Here is a 21,478-nt window from a genome sequence, read left to right as displayed (position 1 = left end):
CATTCTTCTTGCCTACAGTTATCTGCTCAGTTTATTTGGGGTCAGCTATAAAAGCAAAAGCAGATTTTTTTTTCTGACGTGCCCCCCCCTGCCCCCCCGGAAGTAACATTTTCTGGAGTTGGGGGTGAGTTCAGAATAGTTCTGTACCAGAGGTGGTATTCAGTCAGTTCTGACAGGTTCTGGAGAACTGGTAGCGGAAGTTTTGAGAGTGGGGAGAAAATTGGGATTTTGCAGTACCCTTCCCATGCCACGCCCACAAAGCCACGCCCACAGAACCAGTACTAAAAAAATGAATCTATTCTGTACTATTCAGTGTTCTGTCCCCCCTTCACGGCTCGTTAACAAATGTCAGGCAAACAAACTTAAAAGGAACTTTCTTTATCAGTTCTCGGCTCAGACTGGCTTCGAGCCCAAAAATAACATCAATACAGTCTCTGACCAGATAACGGAATGAAAAACAAATCTTTCTTATGGCAACACAAGTTAAACAAAACGAAAGCCAAAACACTTCTTCCACAGTCTCTAAGAATCAGGGTTACAGAAATCCAAGCACTTCTCCAAGTGTAGCCTTGAATCAGGGTTACAGGAAACACAAAGCACTTATCCAAGTGTATCTTACATAAACCACGACTGATGATCAAGCAATGTTGTACCAACCAAGGAACGTTGACTCCTGCAACTAGGGCATGGTACCATCCATCCTTTTATCCCCAGAATATGTCCCTAACGAGCCCCAGCTGCATAATTAATCTTGCATCCCAAAAAGACTCACAGAAGATGCTGCTGAGTCACAACAATTCAGTATAGCACCAGGCCACAGGACAATGCATATTCATTGACTGTAATGATGAATGTGTGACTAAGAGAGAGAAATGAGGAAAAGATAGTAGATATAGACTTTGTTCACAAACTTATTTTTGGTCACTGTCATAATTGCGAAAGTCACCATGTAAAGCAGACTATTTGTACTATGTTTCCTGCTCTGCATTTCTGGTAACTTCTGGCTGATGGAAGAGCAAGAATGTGATCCTGAGTTATGTTTCTTTCATTACAGATTCTTAGGAAAAAGGGGACTTCAACAGGATTGGCATTTCTTTATTTGGGTTTGAATCCAAGCACTTTTCCAAGTGTAGCCTTGAATCAGGGTTACAGGAAACACAAAGCACTTATCCAAGTGTATCTTACATAAACCACGACTGATGATCAAGCAATGTTGTACCAACCAAGGAACGTTGACTCCTGCAACTAGGGCGTGGCATCATCCATCCTTTTATCCCCAGAATATGCCCCTAACGAGCCCCAGCTGCACAATTAATCTTGCATCCCGAAAAGACTCACAGAAGACTGATGCTGAGTCACAACAATTCAGTCTATAGCACCAGGCCAGTGGTTAAATGCAGCACTGCAGGCTACTTCAGCTGACTGCAGTTCTGCAGTTCGGCTGTTCAAATCTCACCGGCTCAGGGTTGACTCAGCCTTCCATCCTTCCGAGGTGGGTAAAATGAGGACCCGGATTGTTGTTGGGGGCAATATGCTGACTCTGTAAACCGCTTAGAGAGGGCTGAAAGCCCTATGAAGCGGTATATAAGTCTAACTGCTATTGCTATTGCTAATTTCTACTCGATGACACTCATGTGTGTGAAAATAACAGCAGTAGTTAAAGTCATTCCATAATATCTTCTCTTTTAAAATGGCCTAATAGACATACGTTCTTTGCAACTGGGAAAATAGAAATCTTTATGTTTGTTTAGTTGAAGTTAAGCCCATTATGGGCAGAGCAAAGCAGCGTAAAGTACACCTAGGTGCACAGATGAGAAATGCCTTTGTGCATATTGTTATAAAACGTAACACCCATGCTTATCTTACCACAACTTCATTTGCGCGTGTCTGTTTATGGAGTTGCTTCTCTCTTGTAACCAATATCTTGTAGTACTTATATTTGGTGATAGGATGGAGATTTCACTTTGGGAATATTGTAAATGTGTCCTCGAGTGATAGACCAAGTTCTAGAAACTTATTTGGAGACTTAAGTATTGGTTTTGCAGTCTGGAGTAGTAGTCAGTAAACCAAGTTCCTTGTTGTAATAGAGTTGAGAAGGGAGAGGAAGGTTACAAGTTTTCTTTTCCAAACTAACATAAATGTGGCAATAAGATGTGCCAATGTTCTCATTTTTTTGTTTGTTGTGGCTTTTTTCCCCTTGTGAATCGTGAGTAAATAATAACAACATTCACTGGGTGTGTAACAGATTTATTTTATAACTTGAAGGGCAGACACTAAATAATACATAGCAGAAGCAGAATGAGATACTGCTAATATTAGTTTACTATATTTGGTTGTGAATCAGTGCTGCGGCATAAAATACAATAATACTTTGAGTTCTCTTTTTTTTTTGTTCTATCTTATTCATTGTCTGCAGAAGTTAAGTAGGTGTGAGAGTTTGGATGACTACTATAGTATAATTTTTTTTTGGTATAATTTCATGCTGCCATATAAATTTCTTTTACAGGTCCCTTTAGATGGAATTTTATGCAGCAGGAACCTTGTCAACCAAAGAATCAATGTTTGCGTTAGCATTTTGGCAATAGAAAAAATAAATAAATAAATCCAAAGCTGAGCAGTGAAGGTCAACAGACAGCCTCAAAACTGGATTCTTCACCTCATCATTCAACATTGGAGTTTTTAAATCCTTGCGGTAGAGAAACCATTGCCAATGCTTACAAGGAACTGCTTATCCCTGCTTCTCTGGGTCCTGTTCAATGGAGGCATCTTAATGTTACTTCATTCACAACCACAACAGATTTCCAAAGCTGAGTCAAGGAGAAATGTTGTCACCAACCCTGGAAGGAGGATACCCACCTTACGGGTCAAGAGAGGCTGGGTCTGGAATCAGTTTTTTGTCCTGGAAGAATACATGGGCTCCGAACCCCAGTACGTGGGAAAGGTAAATGCATAATTTTCTAAAATCAAAGCTCACTCAAAGGAGTCTTTTCTTTAACTTTTAGTCACAAATTTGTGTTTTTATTTAAAAAAAACAACAACTCTTTTCCACTCTTATCACCATGTTGTTATAATTTGTGATTATTTTTGCATGGTTTTATGAAATCAGATTTTTGGAAGAAGTAGCCACTATATAAATCATTGATTTTTAGTAGCTCAAGGAAGAATTTACCAACAATTATATAATTACCATATTTGAAGGCTGTTTTTTGAAGATTGGCAGTGCTGAATGCTCAGTATAGAGAAACAAATACTAATAATTCAGTATATAATTTGATACATCATGTACTTATTTGTCATGGAGTCGATCCCAGTTAAGTTAATAAAGCTTTCTTTGGAATAGACTTGTATAAGATTTTGCTTCATTCCATTGAAAGTAATTGAATGAACTTCAGATATTTGATACCTCGTAGATCAACGTTGTTAATGAAATGTTTAATGTTCAAAGTTGTTATTGGAACACTTATATGTGAATATTTGTGTATACCAATGTTGCAATAAGCTTTGTGATATGACAATGCAATAGTAGATCAAATAATTTGTGCAACTGAATAATTTGATGAAATTGAAAGACACTTTCCCGTTTCTCATTTCAGCAATGTGTATATTCATACAAGTGTACATATGCCTTCTGGAGACATTTTAGATGTATTTAATCCATTCAAGCAAATTATGAAAAATGGGTGAATATTTGACTTCTATCAGCTTGCATCATTGTTTGCAAATGCAACAATTAGATGTAATTGTGCTCTCTTTATACAGAGAATATAGGTATATCTTGCCCCCTATCCATATACCCACAAGGAAAAATGTTATATACATAACTAGGAATTGGATTCTAGTAAGAGAGAAAGATGACAATGTCATTTTGTACCATTTTCCCAAGCTTTTTCTTCTACTTTGAGGGTTTGTTTTAATTTGTTTCATTGTATTTTTACATCTATTAGATTTATCACAAGAAAACAGCAAGTTGTCATAAGATTTTATATATTGTACATCTTAAAATATACCTATAGGCATTATAAATATTGCTGTTTTCCTAAAAGAAAATAACTCTTCTCTAAACAAGAATGATGATTCATGATCTCACAAGTTTTAAATGATTCTGTCTGCCCATATTGAATGTCAATGATCTGAGATGATGGAAGTTGAAGTCTTAACAATAACAAAAACAAAACCCACTTTTTATGGCCCCAGTGAGATTTATTTTTTCTTTTTTAACCAGTAACCAAGTGTGGTAACCAACTAACATAATCGGAGGGATGCAATTTTCACCTGTTTTAATCCTTTGGGGTTGAATTTTTGAAAAAAAAAAAAAGAAGAAAAAATAAAGGGATTAAAATTATCGTGTATTTTGTGATTTTTCCCAAACAAGAGCAGAAAAATCCTTTAATAGCAATAGCATCTAGACTTATATTAATTTCACAGTGCTTTTACAGCCTTCTCCGAGGTGGCGAGGTGGCGCAGTGGTTAGGGTGCAGCAATGCAGGCCACTTCAGCTGACTGCTATCTGCAGTTCAGCGGTTCAAATCTCACCGGCTCAAGGTTGACTCAGCCTTCCATCCTTCCGAGGTGGGTGAAATGAGGACCCAGACTGTGGGGGGCGATATGCTGACTCTGTAAACCGCTTAGAGAGGGCTGAAAGCCCTATGAAGCGGTATATAAGTCTAAGTCTAACTGCTATTCTCCAAGCATTTTACAGAGTCAGTATACCCCAATAATCTGGGTCCTCAATTTACTGACCTCGTAAGGATGGAAGGCTGAGTCAAAATTGGGCTGCTCAGAATCGAACCCCTGGAGTGAGCAGTGAGTTAGCCGTGCATCCCTACAGTATTGCATTCTAACCACTGTGCCACCATGGCTCTAATTTTAATGTGGTTGTAAATTCGCCAGTGCATTTTGATGTGCTGTGTCCTGAGGGGTTCCAGGCCCAGAAAAAAGAAAGAAACTAAGGTGATATTAATGGTAGCTGTCTTTCCCTGATCTAAAGGAATATTATCCTTTCTCTTGCCTTAGTAGCAACTAACATGGGAGAGTGTAAGAAAAAAAGACATGGAACTGATCAGTGGTGGGTTGCAGGCGGTACACCCTGGTACGGGCATACCAGAGCCGTTCCGGTACGGTGCTCCAGAGGGCTCACTCACCCGCCCGAGCTTTTTACTGGTCTTTTAAGTCTTTGGTGCTTCCGCGTCCATGCACAGCATGTACAATGCCTGCGCGATGCTCCGTTGAGCAGTCGGAGTATCACAGAGGCTCACAGAGGTGCTAAGATGCATGTATGCGTTGCGTGCATGTGCGCATCCACATGGATGCCGCCGGGCCCGTTCTAACCGTACCGGTTGGAGCGGATTTGGAACCCACCACTGGAACTGATGTTCCAAATAGCAATAGACTTATATACCACTTCACAGTGCTTTTACAGCCCTCTCTAACCAGTTTATAAGGAGCCGAGGTGGCGCAGTGGTTAGGGTGCAGTACTGCAGGCCACTTCAGCTGACTGTTATCTGCAGTTCAGCGGTTCTAAACTCACCGGCTCAAGGTTGACTCAGCCTTCCATCCTTCCGAGGTGGGTGAAATGAGGACCCGGATTGTTGTTGGGGGCAATATGCTGACTCTGTAAACCGCTTAGAGAGGGCTGAAAGCCCTATGAAGCGGTATATAAGTCTAACTGCTATTGCTAACTGCTATTATAGAGTCAGCTTATTGCCCCCAACAATCTGGTTCCTCATTTCACCCACCTTGGAAAGACAGAAGGCTGATGAGAACCTGGTGAGATTATGATCTGCTAAATTTCAGGCAGCCGTCAGGCAGCAGAAGTAGCCTGCAGTACTGCATTCTAACCACTGCACCACTGCAGCTCACTGCAAATAGCAGATTATTGTTGTGACTCTCTACTTCATTGTTTGCTTGCTTTTTTTGTTTTTTGACACTGTTATATTTTCAGAGGAAAAGCTTATTTTGTTTATAGTTTTCTTATCCCTTTTCTCCATTCCTAACTTCCAAACTAAAAGACATTTTGAAAGAAAAGAAAGGAAAATGTGACTAGATTCTCTTTTACATTAAACGGTAGTTCTTTATTTGCCATCATAAATAGTTTGATCATCAGAAGCATTTCAGGCTGGATTTAGGGTGCTAAAAGCTAAGAATTCATAAATATATAAACCATTTAATGTCAGCATGAATTTGGGAAAATACCTCTCACTTAAGATCATTGATTAATATTACATATCTTTGTTTTTGTCCACATGCTTTATAAAATGAATTTGAGGCTGAGAGAATATATTCTTATTTCTGAGATTAATATTCATTCAGTTAACGTTGTTCATTTTACCATAACACCTTAAAATATTTCGTTGTTGTTTCTATCTTTTGATCAGGACTGTAGCTTCTAACAAGTTAAAATAAGCAGGAACAAAATGATGAGGATCTGTTATATTTGATCTCAGATTAACATGATCTAATTGTTACTTAGACGTTTTATTACAGGGAGGAGAAGCTATAATGATGAATAAAGGTTTGGTGTTTTGTTTTGCTAGGCATGTATCCTGGGTATAATTTCAGTTTAAGAGGAGTAAATTGATGCATCCTTGAGTACTCAGTGTAGACTTTTAAGCAAATAAGTCCCTAGTGTGCTACTTCTATTTCGAAGATAAAATAAATATGGATGGATCTGGATGATAGAATACAAACTAATGAATGCATAAAAATACCTCATTAACAAGAAAGCAAGAAACACAACTGTGAGCATGATAGTGTTTTTTTGTTGTTGTTACGGAATTGATGCTTGCTTATATCTGACTTTATGAAAGATTTATATCAGCCAATATACTTCTATTCAGTATCAAAATTCTTATGCAACATTCTCTGCTTCGATAATTATCTATCTCCTTTGTTATTTATTTCCAGCTTTGGCAATATGTGCACAAATATAAAACTTGATATGATAGGCTTTTTATCCTTATGTTGGCACCAAAGCTGTTGATATATGCCAGTACATTTTGCACACTAGTTATAAATGATGTCTACTATTAATAACAGAAGGTAACTAGCCACAAAATTAAATATTTTTTCTTAAATAAGGTAGTTTTTCAGAGATAGGCCTGGGAAGCTGTTGTGGCCCAGCAGGAGCCATTGGAGCTGCCACCAGACTCCGACAGCGAGGGGCCCGATGAGTCGGCTCTGGAGGATGTGGAGAACCCTGGACAGGGTTCCGATTCAGAGCAGGGCACATAAAGGCTGGTTGGCCACCAGGAGGCGCCTGAGCCTTGGACCAGTGGGTAGGAGACAAGGGAGAGTGAGCTGGATGCCAGTAGTGAGTTGTTCCTGTATGCCCGGCACTGAAGAGCTAAAAGGCGTCAGGAACAGTACAGGAGGTAATTGCACTCAGCTGGTGGTAATTAGGCTTTTCTCCAGACTATAAAAAGGACTGCTTGTGCACATGTCCCTTTTGCAGAAGTCAACGCATTGACTAAAAGTTGGAGAACATGCCTGGATGCACGCCATTGAAGAGCTACTACAGTTGTGCAGTTACAGGAGGTAATTGCGCTCAGCTGGTGGTCATTAGGCTCCTCTCCAGACTATAAAAAGACTCCTTGTGCACACACCCCTCTTTGCAGAAGTCAATGCAGGATTGAATGCCAGACGTCATTACTATGAGCTTGGCAGGCTGGATTGCTGCCAAGCGTTATCTGTGTTTATTGCTGCCCAAGCTTGTCTGTGCCGGTTTGCTGCCAAGGACCTGTCTGTCTGTTAATTAAATGCCATAACTTATCTCCGGGATTGGGCGGGATTGGGCAGCCTATAAATCTATTAAATACAATACAATACAATACAATCTCTGGCTCAGAGTGTGTGTTGGTGTGGGGGGGGGAGTCAGAACAGGAAACTTTGAGAGTGATAGAAAGAGAGAGATTGGGAGTGCTTAATTCTATATTCACTGGCTGTTTACCTCCCTTGTCTTGTCATGGCAGCTGTGCTGGAAGAAAAGTGGGACAGTTGTAACTAATGGACTTCAAATGTTGCAACTATGGCTATTGCTTCTCCATCGCAAATTACTTCCACCCAGATATCCCTGTGCAGAATGTTCTCAGAATAATTTTGGTCAATCTAAGTGAAGCTCCATGGTAAGATATAAACAGAATAGGGTCCAGCATTGCAAACTGGAAAAGAAAGCTGACCTTTTGTCTGTTTTTTCAATTCTTACACATATCAGAAGCATTGGTTCCGCTAATCGATAGTTTCAGCATGACTTGTGAGAAGTTGTCACATTTTCTTACTTCAAGATATTTTTGCCAAGCCAGTAAAATTAGTACTGGACCATTTATAGTCTCTCTCTTTATTTAAAAATTCCCAATTAGCAATTTGTCAATTCAAGTCCTGCATATTTTTTTTTATTTAAAAAAATGGGAATTGTTTTCTTTTCAACTTCTCCCTTAATATATCCCAAAGTCAAGGTGGGTTGTTCCCGGTTCTGCCCAGATCCGGTGAACCGGTAGTAGCTCCGCCCACCTGGCCAGATGCTTGTTCCCACACCCAAACCAGTAGTAAAAAAAATTGTAACCCATCACTGCCCAAAGTATTATATATTTGTAAATTCTGCATACTGAGAAGATATTAAAGTGAAATTAAAAGCCTTGGATGCTTTATTGCTGAATTTTGGTGAATAGATGATTTCACATTTACTGTCTGATGTCTGTGTTACATCCATTGCCTTGTCCAGAATGTTATGTTTTAATTCTCCAATTCCTCCATCCCACCCATTCGAAGAAAAAAAAACACAGGCTTTTATGTTAATCTGAAAAGTGATGGTTTCATTCCTTATTATAGATCTAGAGCGCTAACAGTATTAGTGTAATTTATAAATAGATCCCTAATGGGTCTATAAAATTAGCTGTCAGTTTTGTTAAACATCCTGGATAACTAGTTAATTTTGGAAGCCACCTGGAATAGCTCTGAAGAGATTAATAGCAGCCATGTCAGATGTTAACAGCCCAGATTCTCAAATCAATTTATGCTGTCTTTCACCACCACCATCGAGCCCTTTCAGGATATTATTTGAAAAAATGTCAGGTTAGAGAACATGATGTTTAGTCAAATTCATGGACAGGAAGTCTAAAAAGTTCTCGAGGTTTACCCTTTTAAATCAGGACAAATCAGTGTGCTTCTGCTCTCATATTGATATCCTGTATCATATCAGAAAAGGCAGGGACAGCCATATACTTCTGTGTTTTTCAACTGTGGAGGTGGTTGGAAGTACCATGTTTTTGGGTGTGCAGCTGACAAGCAGGTTAGCTCAACAATGAGACACTGCTGAAGCATGCACAGCAGTTCCTGCATTTTCTGCACCATATGAGAAGAGAACATCTTCCTTCCCCTATCTTTACACTTCTTACAGAGAGAGGATTTAAAGCATCCTGTTGTATTGGATTATTGTGTGGTTTGTGGGTATTCCTATTTTGGAGAGGAAGGCTGTGCAGAGAGTGGTGAGGACAGTAGAAATGATTATTGGAAGTTCACTTCCTTCTATCCGGGACATAGCACATAAGCAATGCTTGATCAGGGTCTATGGTATTGTTTGATATGCTATACATCCTCTCTATGGCCAGCTTTCTTTGTTACCTTCTGGGAGGAGACTTTGCAGCATCTGAAGTAAAACAACTAGATTCTATTTATGCTATATAGTATCTACCTTGTTAACTCTCAAGACACTTTTTTCCACTGTGCTCTTTGATGTGTGTGTCTGTGTGACTATAGTATGTATAAATAACATGTGTATATGTATGTGCATGTATATGTATGATGATCAGCATTTCATTTTTTTAATCTGTGCCAGTGTGTTCACAGAAAAGTGACAATAATATTATCTTATTTTAGCTCAGCTCAGCTAACCTATCCTATCTACCCTACCCTACCCTACCCTATCCTAAATGACATAGATGAGGGAATAGAAGGGTAACTCATCAAATTTGCAGATGATACTAAACTTGCAGGAATAGCCAACACCCCAGAAGACAAGCTCAGGATCCAGAAAGTTCTTGACAAATTTGAACAACGGGCCATATCCAACAAAATGAATTTTAATGTGGAGAAAAGCAAAGTTTTACATTTTGATGATTTACAGGAAAAATCAAAGGGATAAGTACAGATTAGATGAGACCTGTTTCAAAAACAGTAACTGTGAGAGGGACCTTGGAGTCCTAGTGGATGATCACTTGAATATGAGCTAGTAGTGTGCAGCAGCAGCCAAAAAAGTTAATACAATCCTATTTTGTATAAACAAAGAATCAAGATCACGTGAAATATTAATGCCACTTTATAAAACCCTAGTAAGGCCACACCTGGCATACTGCAACCAATTTTGATCACCATATTATAAAAAAAGATGATGAGACTTAGTAAAAGTTCGGAGAAGAGCAACTAAGATGATGAAAGATCTGGAGACTAAACCATATGAAGAAAAGCTTCAGGTTTTGGGTCTGGCTAGTCTAAAGAAAAGAAGAATTAGGGGTGACACGATAGCAGTATTCCAGCATTTGAGGGGCTGCCACAAAGAAAAGGGCGTCAATTATTATTCTCCAAAGCATCAATGGGCAGGACAAGAAACAATGGATGGAAACTAACCAAAGAAGAAGCAATCTGGAATTAAGGAGAATCTTCCTAACAATGAGGACAATTAATCAGTGGAACAGCTTGCCTTCAGAAATTGTGGGCACTTGAACACTGGAAGTTTTTAAGAAGACACTAGACTGTCACTTATTTGAAATGGTATATGTTCTCCTATTTGAGCAGGTAGCTGGACTAGAAGACCTCCAAGACACTCAGTTCTATTCTGTCCTATGCTATGCTATGCTATGCGCGTTCATGTAAGAAAGAAACAGGAGATACGAATAAGGAAGTTAAGTTAAAATAAGGTTATGGAATGGTATTAATTACTATAAATTGCAATTCATAAATATGTGCCTCTGAACATCAACAGGTTTAATGATGAATTAAAGGACTAAAAACTTTGCCATTTGCAGCAGGATGTTGATAGAAATGTCTTAATACGATACAAGCTCCACCTGTTATGGATTCAGTTAAGAAGTACCCAATGGGTCTTATTTGATGAATCTTCACAACAGTACAGTAGAAAGGAAAGATTATATGTATACAATTATCCTCTGTGTACAGGTGTAAGATTGCATAACCCCAGGGAATTCTGCAAGATATTATTCTTATTCATCTTTCTAGACTGTTATTGCAGAGGATGGAAGTCGTGGCTAAAGGGACTTTTGCCCACTTCATTTGGTGGATTAGTTGAACTCTACCTGGAACAATATAAAACTTGTATCCGCTGAAAGAGATCCCCTCTTGTTTCTTAGATGGGTTTTGGATCTGACCTTGTATTTCTAAAAGCAAAGTCAATGCATCCCTTTGCCTCTGAGGACTCTTCAACCAGTTCCAGGAGTGGACAGACAAAATTGCTTCGGCGCCTCAGTGGGTATATTGTGGTGCTTCTTCATGCAAATTGACTCATGGAGACAAATTGTAATCCCACACCCTCTGTGATATAACTCCTTCCATGTGGGATCTCTGAATGTTCTCTCTTGTATTGTTCAGATACAATGAATGTTATGTCACATTCAGGGTGAAACCTGAGAAAGGAGGAGATACCTTTTTGAGGAAGAAAGCTGCAGAACCTTCAACTCAGGAAAATAAAGTGTGCAAAAATGAATATTTTTTTTAAAATAATAATTATCACAATTGCAGTTTTCTCAAAGCAAAATAAAAGAGCAAAGTAATAGAGATGTGAGAGGAGTTAATTCACCAGTGCATCAGTAATGAGTGTTATTATGGTTTGATCACTTATGAAGGGCACTTTGAAAGAACAGATGTTAAAAAAAAGAATAGTGCTGACACATATTATGTTGCTTTTTCTTTCCTAATAATTTTCAACATCAGATTTGCCTTTCTAATGGCCTCCATACTGAATTGACATTTTCATTGACATTTCATTGACAATTATACTTACATAAATAGTCCTTCCCACTTCAGTGCACAAGCAAGATTGGGAAGTTTTCCTACAAAGCTCTGCCTCTTTTGTCATTGTGAAGTTGTGGGAGAGAATGAAACCGCACAAAGTTCCACAGTAACCTTTCTCTAACTTCCACACATTCACCTGAGCAGTGGTGGGATTCAAAGAATTTAACAACCGGTTCTCTGCCCTAATGACCAGCTGGGGAGGTGGGGCTCGGTGGTCATGTGACTGGGTGGGCGTGGCCAACACAACATCCTCACCTCGATGGGCGCTTCATCTAGCTGTTATGTTAAGGGTTAACCGGGAGGCAGTTTCTGTAAGCAGGGCAATAAAGATGAGGCTAGAAACAACACCAGAATGTTTCCTTCCTGCCTTCCTTACAGGATTAGCCCAGTAACGTGGGAAAAAAGCAAAAGGAGATTTCTTCCCAACCGGTTCTCCGAACTGCTTAGAAAGTTACCAACCAGTTCTCCCGAATAAGTGCGAACTGGCTGAATCCCACCACTGCACCTGAGAGATCCAAAGAGAATCTGTGCCTTTATTCAAGACAATGAATGACTAAAAACCTTCAGTGAAATTTTGTGGGTAGATCATGAAGTTCTTAAAAAAAGTTTACTCTACTCAAATGAATAAAACTAAGGAGGCTATATTACATAGATGATCAAAAGTGGATTTTTTTTTCTTTCTATTATCAACAAATATATTTTAAAACAATATTTTGACCACCAAGTGCAATTGCCATCAAAAATCATAGTTTTCAAATGTTCGTCCTATTGTTATTAGTATCCATTGTGTTTGACATAAATGGAAAATAGATGTAATCAATCTAGCAGAAACTTAACACACCTATTTTCACACTTATTTCAATTAAAACTTGTAACATTACCCCATAGTTTCACTGCTGAATTTCAGCAACCTGATCTTCTACTGACCACAAAAATGGATGCTTCTTGACAATTATAGGATTTTTTTCCCCTTTGATTTGAAATGACAAAGTTAAGTGACACAACAGTACTGCCTGAAAAGTGATGATATGGAGACAGAAATTATTCTTTTGAGGGCAGTAACAGATTTACAAAAAAATTCAGTGTGACTTTTTCCTGATGACTTTTAAGAATCTAGAATATGTTCTGTTCCAAAAGAGTAGCCAACTATAATAAAAATGTAAAGGTTATTGTATTAACTGCAACATGGAGTTTAAATGGCATAAATCTTCAGTTCCATGAAGCTGACAGTGAAATTGTTGAATATTAAGGGGTAGTATGGATTTTTAAAAATTCTTCAGGCAAAGAAATTATGCATTGTTTTTTTTCCCGGGCCTATGCCCTTCAAATATATTGAAATTACAACTCTCATAATTGCCAAGCAGAGCTAGCCCAATATTAGTGAATATAAATAACCCAAATCCTTTAGAACTGCAACTTTTCACTACAAAATAATGAATATTGTCCTCAGTTGATTTCTCTCTGGAATTCAGGCTCGTTAAACAAAAAAAATCTAGATAGGTTAAGCATCCAGAGTTCATTTTAATTGGTGGTAGTAATTCATGCAATAAACTCTCAAGCTGTTTCTGATGCCCATGTGAGTGGTATGAATTGTAAGTGGACATACAAATTTCTGAATATTCCTTGCATTCTTGAAATGCTGCTGGGTAGGTTTTTTTGAGTCATTCAATTGGAGATTTTTTGATCCACAAACCAAAGTGCAAATTTTAGAACGTTCTGAAAAAGACGTACTGAGTTTTACTGTAAGTAATTGCAGATGCTTCATCATTTTGCGGTGTATCCAAAATAAAGCCAGAAAAATAGAATCTGTGGTCCTATTATTGCTTGACTAGGAGCAAGTCCAAATGAATTATGTTCTAAAACTATTTGTTGGCTCTAGTTTCACAACACAGGCAAACCTTCTCTTCTGAACATCCCAGAAAGTTCAAGAATATGAACCAGAAATTTGCCTGCTTAGATTTTTCTATAAATAATTAAAATAGAATGTTCACTGGAATTCTTATGTTGTGATATTCCGTGACCCGACAAATGTGCACATGAGAAAAGTGCGCCGACAGAAGCACGATTTAAGTTAAGGTAAGGTTCAGGTTTAGAGTTAGGTTTAGGTTTAGGGTTAGGGTTAGGGTTAGGGTTAGGGTTAGGGTTAGAGCACGCTTCTGTTGGTGCACTGTTGTCGGCGTGCTTCAGCGCTCATTTGTCCATGGTTTAGAACTTGCGGTTTTGTCACCACAGTTTAGTCGGTCACGCTTTTGTCGGTCACGCTTTTGTCGGTCACGCTTTTGTCGGTCGCCCTTTTGTCGGTGAACCGTGATATTCGGCTTCCTTCTAATTGTTATAGAACTTAAAAATGGTGCTAGGCAAACTGTGAATAGGAGAATATTAAGTTAGTTCTGAAAAACATAAATGTAAGTTCTAAATAGTTAGAGGTAATCTTGAATGCTAAAGGTTACTGGTGAAACATTTAAGTTTGGTGATAGCCTGATTTCACTTTGGCAACTATGATATTGTTGTATTTGCATGTCCTTTGACATAAGAGTGTAGGTTACTTTGTACTAGACTTCCCTCACTCAGCCTGTTTGCTGGTGAGGCACCACTTTTGATCAAATGTTTGTGGTTTTTTAGTGCATGTTGAGGATTCATAAAATCCTCCACTTACGACCGGGAGGCCAGCAACAGTCTAGGCTGCGCCCTGATTGGCTGAGGCGCAGCATAGCCTGTTGCTAGCCGACCGAGCCAACCTGATTGGCCAGGGTACTGCATCAGCAGTTGCTAGACGCTACCCGGCCTTCCATTGGTTCCCCTGTTTAACTAAGTTGTATAAATACCTTGGCGCGGAATTGTTATTTTTGAATCGCTGTCAGCTCTCGCTTCTTGAATAAACTGTTCTTGTTTGGAAGTCCTGGCTCTCGCGTCGTTCCTGCCTCGATCCTTTAAAGTGCATATTACTGTTATCTGGTTAACTGGACAGCCTCTGCTCAAGAAACCAATTTTTGGAAGTTACTATTTCCCTAAAATTGTAAACTTGGAAAGATTTTCTTTTCTAAGTTAGCTATTTCCAGGCCAGGAGTGCTAGGAATGAAATCCAGCAATAATTTCTTACTCCATTTGATTAAAAAAAGAAAGAAAGAAATACCTTTTGGGATTGTTTTCAAAAGAAAAGAATTATTGATAGCAATTGTCTTGGGCATGTTCAAGAATTTTAATTACCATACTTACAAGTTGATATATGAATGTTTTTTCATTGTACGATCATTACTCCAGAAACGTACAGTCTCTTGGGCTTCTGAGATTTCACCCAAAAGACTTCATGAACATTTTCCTCCCTTCATTTTATGAAGAATGGACAGCCAGGGAGACGGCACAATGAGGGAGTGGGAATTGCCCATCCTATTATTGCTTTTATGAGGGAAGAGTTTCATTGAGCTTAATTTGCAAGTAATTTGATCGCTTTTTTAGTTTTATCCGCAGCATATTTTGATGCATTCAATATCTGTACATTGCATTTTAATTATTATTATTATTATACAATTGTATCACAGCGGCCAGTTGTTTCGCCGGATTTGGCATTGGTTACTAGTCGGGCCCCACCCAGGGGCCTAGGACGTCATAACGTATTTTCGTAATATGCGTGCAGATCCAAGCAGTGCGGCTTTTTGCATTTGACTGATGGTGATTTGGTCAATTTTTAACTGTTTCAAATGTAATTCCAGTGCTTTTGGAATAGCACCCAGTGTGCCGATTACCACTGGAATGACCACTGCTGGTTTGTGCCATAGTCGTTGAATTTGATTTTTAAGTCCTGGTATTTTGCGATTTTTTCATGTTCCTTCTCGGCGACCCTGTTAATCACCTGGTATTGTGATGTCTATGATTGTGACCTTATTTTTCTCAACCAGTGTGATGTCTGGTGTATTATGCGCCAGTATTTTGTCGGTTTGTATACGGAAATCCCACAAGATCTTGACCATCTGATTTTCGGTGACTCTTTCAGGCTGATGTTCCCACCAGCTTGTTGCTGTTTTAATATTATAATTTTTGCACAAATTCCAATGGATCATTTGTGCTACTGAATTGTGCCGCAATTTATCAGTCTGCGTGATTTTTTACAGCAGCTGAGTATGTGATCAACAGTTTCATCAGCATTATTATTATTATTATTATTATTAACCTAAATATGAAATTTTTTTAAAACTGAATTTGTTTTTAGATTTTTTTTAATATGAAACAACAATTCCTTTTAGCTCATGAGCTTGTAAAATAAGTTATTTTTTAAATAGCACAATATGTTAGGGAGAAATAAAGTACCTGGCAGGTTTGTGCTGATTCCTACAAAAATTGAGAGAAGAAACATTCAGTCAGTAGCACATGATTTGCTGCAAGGGAAATGGCCTACTTCCAAAGTTGGAATCTTGCAGTTGATTCTGTTTTAATCTTTAGGTGCTTAATTATCCTAACACCTTATTTATGGTTCTTTTCTATTTTATGGGAACTAATATTAACTTGGGGTTGTGTTTCAGATATTTTGCTCTGCTTTCATATTCCACTGGTAAAAGAATATTGCCCAGCACCATAAATATGAAAACTATTATGTTAAGCTAGAGATAGAAATATAGGTATACAGACAGAAACAGAGATGATAAATATAGAGACAGAAATTAATAGCAATAGCAGTTAGACTTATATACCGCTTCATAGGGCTTTCAGCCCTCTAAGCGGTTTACAGAGTCAGCATATCGCCCCCAACAATCCGGGTCCTCATTTCACCCACCTCGGAAGGATGGAAGGCTGAGTCAACCTTGAGCCGGTGAGATTTGAACCCCCGAACTGCAGATAGCAGCCAGCTGAAGTGGCCTGCAGTACTGCACCCTAACCACTGCACCACCTTGGTGCAGTAGTTAGGCTGCACAGACACAGGTGTGTTTCTCTCAGTGGTGAGATTCAAATAACTTAACAACCGGTTCTCTGCCCTAATGACCAGCCGGGTAGATGGGGCTCAGTGGTCATGTGACTGGGTGGGCGTGGACAACTCAACGTCACGCACATCAATGGGCGTGCTTTGCCTTAGCTGTTACAATGTCATAAGGGTTAACCAGAGAGGCAGTTTCTGTAAGCATGGCAATAAAGACTAGGCTAGAAACAACACTAGAATGTTTCCTTACAGGATTAGTCCTGTAAAGTGGGAAAAAACAAAGAGATTTCTTCCAACAACCGGTTCTTTGAACTGCTTAGAAAGTTAACAACCGGTTCTCCCGAATAGGTGCGAACCAGCTGAATCCCATCACTAGTTTCTCTGTCTTGGTGTGGCTATGTGCAATAGAGTAATGGAATGGAATCATGATGAAGTGACAGATTAAACTGAAGTTTAATTAGTGACAGATTAAATTGAAGTTTACTTATGGAAAACTGTCTTTTCGTGCATAATATTCCATGACCCAAAAGTTCTATTGAAAAATATCTGAAGTATCCTGGATGAGAACGACATCTTAAGTTGAAACTTCCCAACAATTATTATTTAGATTTGTTCATAGTTACCAGTATTAGATAAACCTATGATCTGACTAGAGTTGTTATGGTATGAATGAATCCAGTTCCAATTAATAAGGAAGATATTCAAACAAAAAAATGAGAGAAAACATCAGCATTTTTGTATTTATGGCTCATTAACACAAGGATTTTGCATACATACATCTAGATGCAAATTTCCCTAATGTACACATTGTTTTATGCAGCTGTCCTATTTTGCACATTTCTGTACACAATTGTTCAGCAAAACACATTTTTAATGGACAGTAGCTGGCATTAACTACATATTTATTCATGCCACAGTGGATTCATAGCATCTTGTTTGAAAAGAAATCAGGGACTGATATCTGTTGTATATCTTAGAACAGGCTCAGTATAAATTAGCATTATTCACTGGAATTTAACTGATTTTTCTTTTTTTTTTCTTCGCCTTCTTCTTGGACTGCATTCAGATATCCCAATCCTATTCTTTGTATGTTGTGATATACACTGTGTTTGCACAGCAAAAATAGACTTTGGAAAAAAAGAGATTCACAAAGCTGAACATTCCCAAAAGGTTCCCATTAAAATGACGAAGTAACTGCGATTTATCTGATAAAATTCTTTCAATGTTATTAGTCACTATTATTCAACCAAGCTTTATATTGGAAAACATTCCACCTTGAACCTGAACATCACTGAAACCTCTATTATTGTGATTAGAATAATATTTACAGAACTTTGATTCCTCAATCAATCAATCAATCAATCAATCAATGTCCTCTCTCATCTGCACAACCTGTTGGAATCCAGCAGTGGGCAAATTCTAGTCTAAGCTTAAATAGTACTAAATTAATGAAAAATTAATGAATTAATCTAGCATCAAAGTAAAATTAATAAATAAGTGTAAGACTCTGTAGATTTGGCAGGAAATTCACGCTAAATCCTACTGAAAATTGGCAGCCAAATTTTGTAGCAACCATTGTGAAACAAGGACTAGACTCTTTCAGGAAATGTCTGTTGCTGTCCTATTTTTCTCAGGGCTCTGGGCACAAAATAATATTTTCCTAGGTCAGCAAATAACAAAAGTTATTGAATTAATAACGTCCCATCAGATCGCACAGGGTAGGCCTCCTCCGAATTCCATCCGCCAGTCAGTGCCGACTGGCGACTACGCGGAGGAGAGCCTTCTCAGTTGCAGCTCCAACGCTATGGAACAATCTCCCCGTGGAGATTCGCACCCTCACCACCGTCCAGGCCTTCCGCACGGCCCTCAAGATCTGGCTATCCCGTCAGGCCTGGGGATAGGACTCTACTCTCTCCCCGCCCGAATGCTGAGTGAATGTTGTGCTTTTATTGTTAATTTTTACTCACATTTTCTTTTGTCTTGTCTTGCACTCCCCTCCCTCATTATTGTAAGCCGCCCTGAGTCCCCTCAGGGAAAAGGGCGGCCTATAAGTGTTCAATAAAACTAAAACTAAACTAAAAACTAAACTAAATGCCAGGTCAGAGTGATTTTGCTTTCAGGAGCACCGACTTCAGAACAACGCCAGCTTCATGCCATGCCATGTTAACAATTTATTTCACAGCTTAAACTTACTAATGAGCTTGATGCAATGTGGACTTTCAGACATTATACCTTGGATATAATGACACTCACTTTAGATAGTGATGTTCATTGTTGCTTATCTTCCTCATGCTTCCATGCTTTTTCAATTGGTTACCGCTAATGCAGATGAGCGAATAAATAAATAGTTTCTCTCGATAGAAAGAGAAATATCCTAAATATGTACAGCTTCACATTTCATTATAACGACAAGAATATCATGGAATATATTTTACTGGACTGACGTTTAATTACTGGTTTTGAATGTCTATTTTTCAATTGATAATAATGAAATGAGAATCTACATTTGGGTGCGTCTTGTCACATGGAAAGGGTTCTGTATTCAGTAGTATTGGCCTATCTGGGCGCCATCATTTCTGTAACTGCACAGAGGGAAGCCTTTTTACAACATCATCAGCTTTCCTCTGTGGTTACTTAGATTTCCAACCCATCTTAAGGGAAGCAATAACACTCAAAGAGCCAACTCTTATATCCCCCGCTGATTTCAAGGCAAAATACAAAGGACTAGTTGCTTAAATGGATAGCCTATGAAATGAATTTATAACAACGTAGAAAGAAATTTAATAAGATTAGGAACCTTTCTCAGGAGAAGGATATCAAAGTAGGAATAGGAGGAGGAAGTAAAAAAAAATCCCTGTGTTCAGACAAGCAAATAAAAAGGGGGAAAAAAACATTTACAAAAAAAAATATGTATAATGAGGCTTATAGTTGATTTTTTTTTTCTGAAAAGAAGTATCAAGTTCATTATCTCATGGTTGAATATCGCATAATTTTTGAACTATAGGAAATCAGATCACTTCATTTTTAAACCTATTTTATTTTGGGAGAAGATGGCAGAAGTACTACAAAATGCCTGCATTAGTTCATCTGCTCATCTGTACTTTAATCTTTTTTCCCTCTTGCATTCAATCACGTTCAATTCTTGGAGATTGCCCAGACAATTCTTTGCAATTTTCTTGGCAAGGTTTTTCAAAAGTAATTAGCCATTACCTCCTACCCAGGACTGAGAGAATGACTTGTTCAAAGTCACCAGTTGGTTTTGTGCTCAAGATTGGATTAGAACTCATGGTCTCCTGATTTCTAGCTTGGTGCCTTAACAACTACACCAAACTGGCTCTCAGTTTCATCTTAGTATTAAATTTTGCCATTTTTAAAAAAAATTTCAAGGGACTATTTCATATTTAGGATTAAGATGTCATGATTGTTTTTGATAACTAAAATAATAACTAAACTAAACTAAAATAATTTACTTACTTACTTACTTACTTACTTACCCTCCGGGCCTTCCGCAAAGCCCTTAAAACCTGGCTGTTCCGACAGGCCTGGGGCTAAAGAATTGTTGCCCCCGTCTTGAATGGTATGACTGTCGTGTGTTTTAAATTATGTATTGGTTTGTGTCGTTTTTAATTTTTTGTTTGTATCCCCCTTCCCTGGTTTGAGTTGTGAGCCGCCCTGAGTCCCCTTCGGGAGAAAAGGGCGGCATATAAATAAAATAACATTCGGCATTCAACATTCAAACTTACTTACTTACTTAAAAATTAACCTGGTATTTTGTTAAATTCTTTCATTTTTTATAATCCATCTACTACTTTTCTGGTGTATTTCACAATAGTTAATGTTGTTTAATAAGGAGGACTATTCTAAGCATATTCATGAAAAGTGCATTAATACTTAGTGGAACAACAAATTATAGCAACTATTGTAAACCCATTATTTTCAGTGGGATTTAATCTAAGTGTTACTTCTGAATTCTAGAAACAATTTGCAAAGAAAGGGACTATATAAAATAATATTTGTGAAACATTTATGACCAGTTCGGTGTAGTGGTTGAAGCATCAGACTAGAAAATGGGACGCTATGACTGCTAGTTCCAATTTAGTCACAAAGTCATCTGAGAGACGTTGAGTCTGTTCTCTCTCTCTCCAGTTTAGGAAAAAGGCAACAAGAAACCACTTCTGAAAATCTCACAAAAAAAAAAAAACCTAAAAGACCAGTCCAGGTAGTCATCAGGAGTTCAATCATTACTAAAATTCTAGTTGAATCTAAAAAACTACAAAGTAATTCACTTTGTCGGGGATGTGGTGGCTCAGCGGCTAAGATGCTGAGCTTATTGATCAGAAAGGTTGGCAGTTTGGCAGTTTGAATCCCTAGTGCCATGTAACGGAGTGAGCTCCTGTTACTTCTCCCAGCTTCTGCCAACCTAGCAGTTCGAAACCAAGTAGAAAAATAGAAACCACTTTTGGTGGGAAGGTAACAGTGTTCCATGCGCCTTCAGCGTTTAATCATGCTGGCCACATGACCATGGAGACATCTTTGGACAACGCTGGCTCT

At 38.4% G+C, this 21,478-nt stretch overlaps 1 protein-coding gene across 1 annotated transcript in view; it reads left to right on the top strand.

Annotated features, from left to right (window-relative positions):
* Positions 1-2,710: 2,710 nt before the first annotated feature.
* Positions 2,711-21,478, top strand: part of LOC116510360 (cadherin-12-like) — a 161,894-nt gene continuing 143,126 nt past the window's right edge. Inside the window, 1 exon segment of the mRNA XM_032219878.1 lies at positions 2,711-2,941. Within this exon segment, the coding sequence (XP_032075769.1) occupies positions 2,711-2,941 (231 nt within the window).

The sequence above is a fragment of the Thamnophis elegans genome, chromosome 6 (assembly GCF_009769535.1).
Source record: "Thamnophis elegans isolate rThaEle1 chromosome 6, rThaEle1.pri, whole genome shotgun sequence".
Lineage (NCBI taxonomy): Eukaryota > Metazoa > Chordata > Lepidosauria > Squamata > Colubridae > Thamnophis > Thamnophis elegans.
Note: the sequence above shows the minus strand (reverse complement) of the source record. Positions and strands in the feature narration are given on the sequence as shown.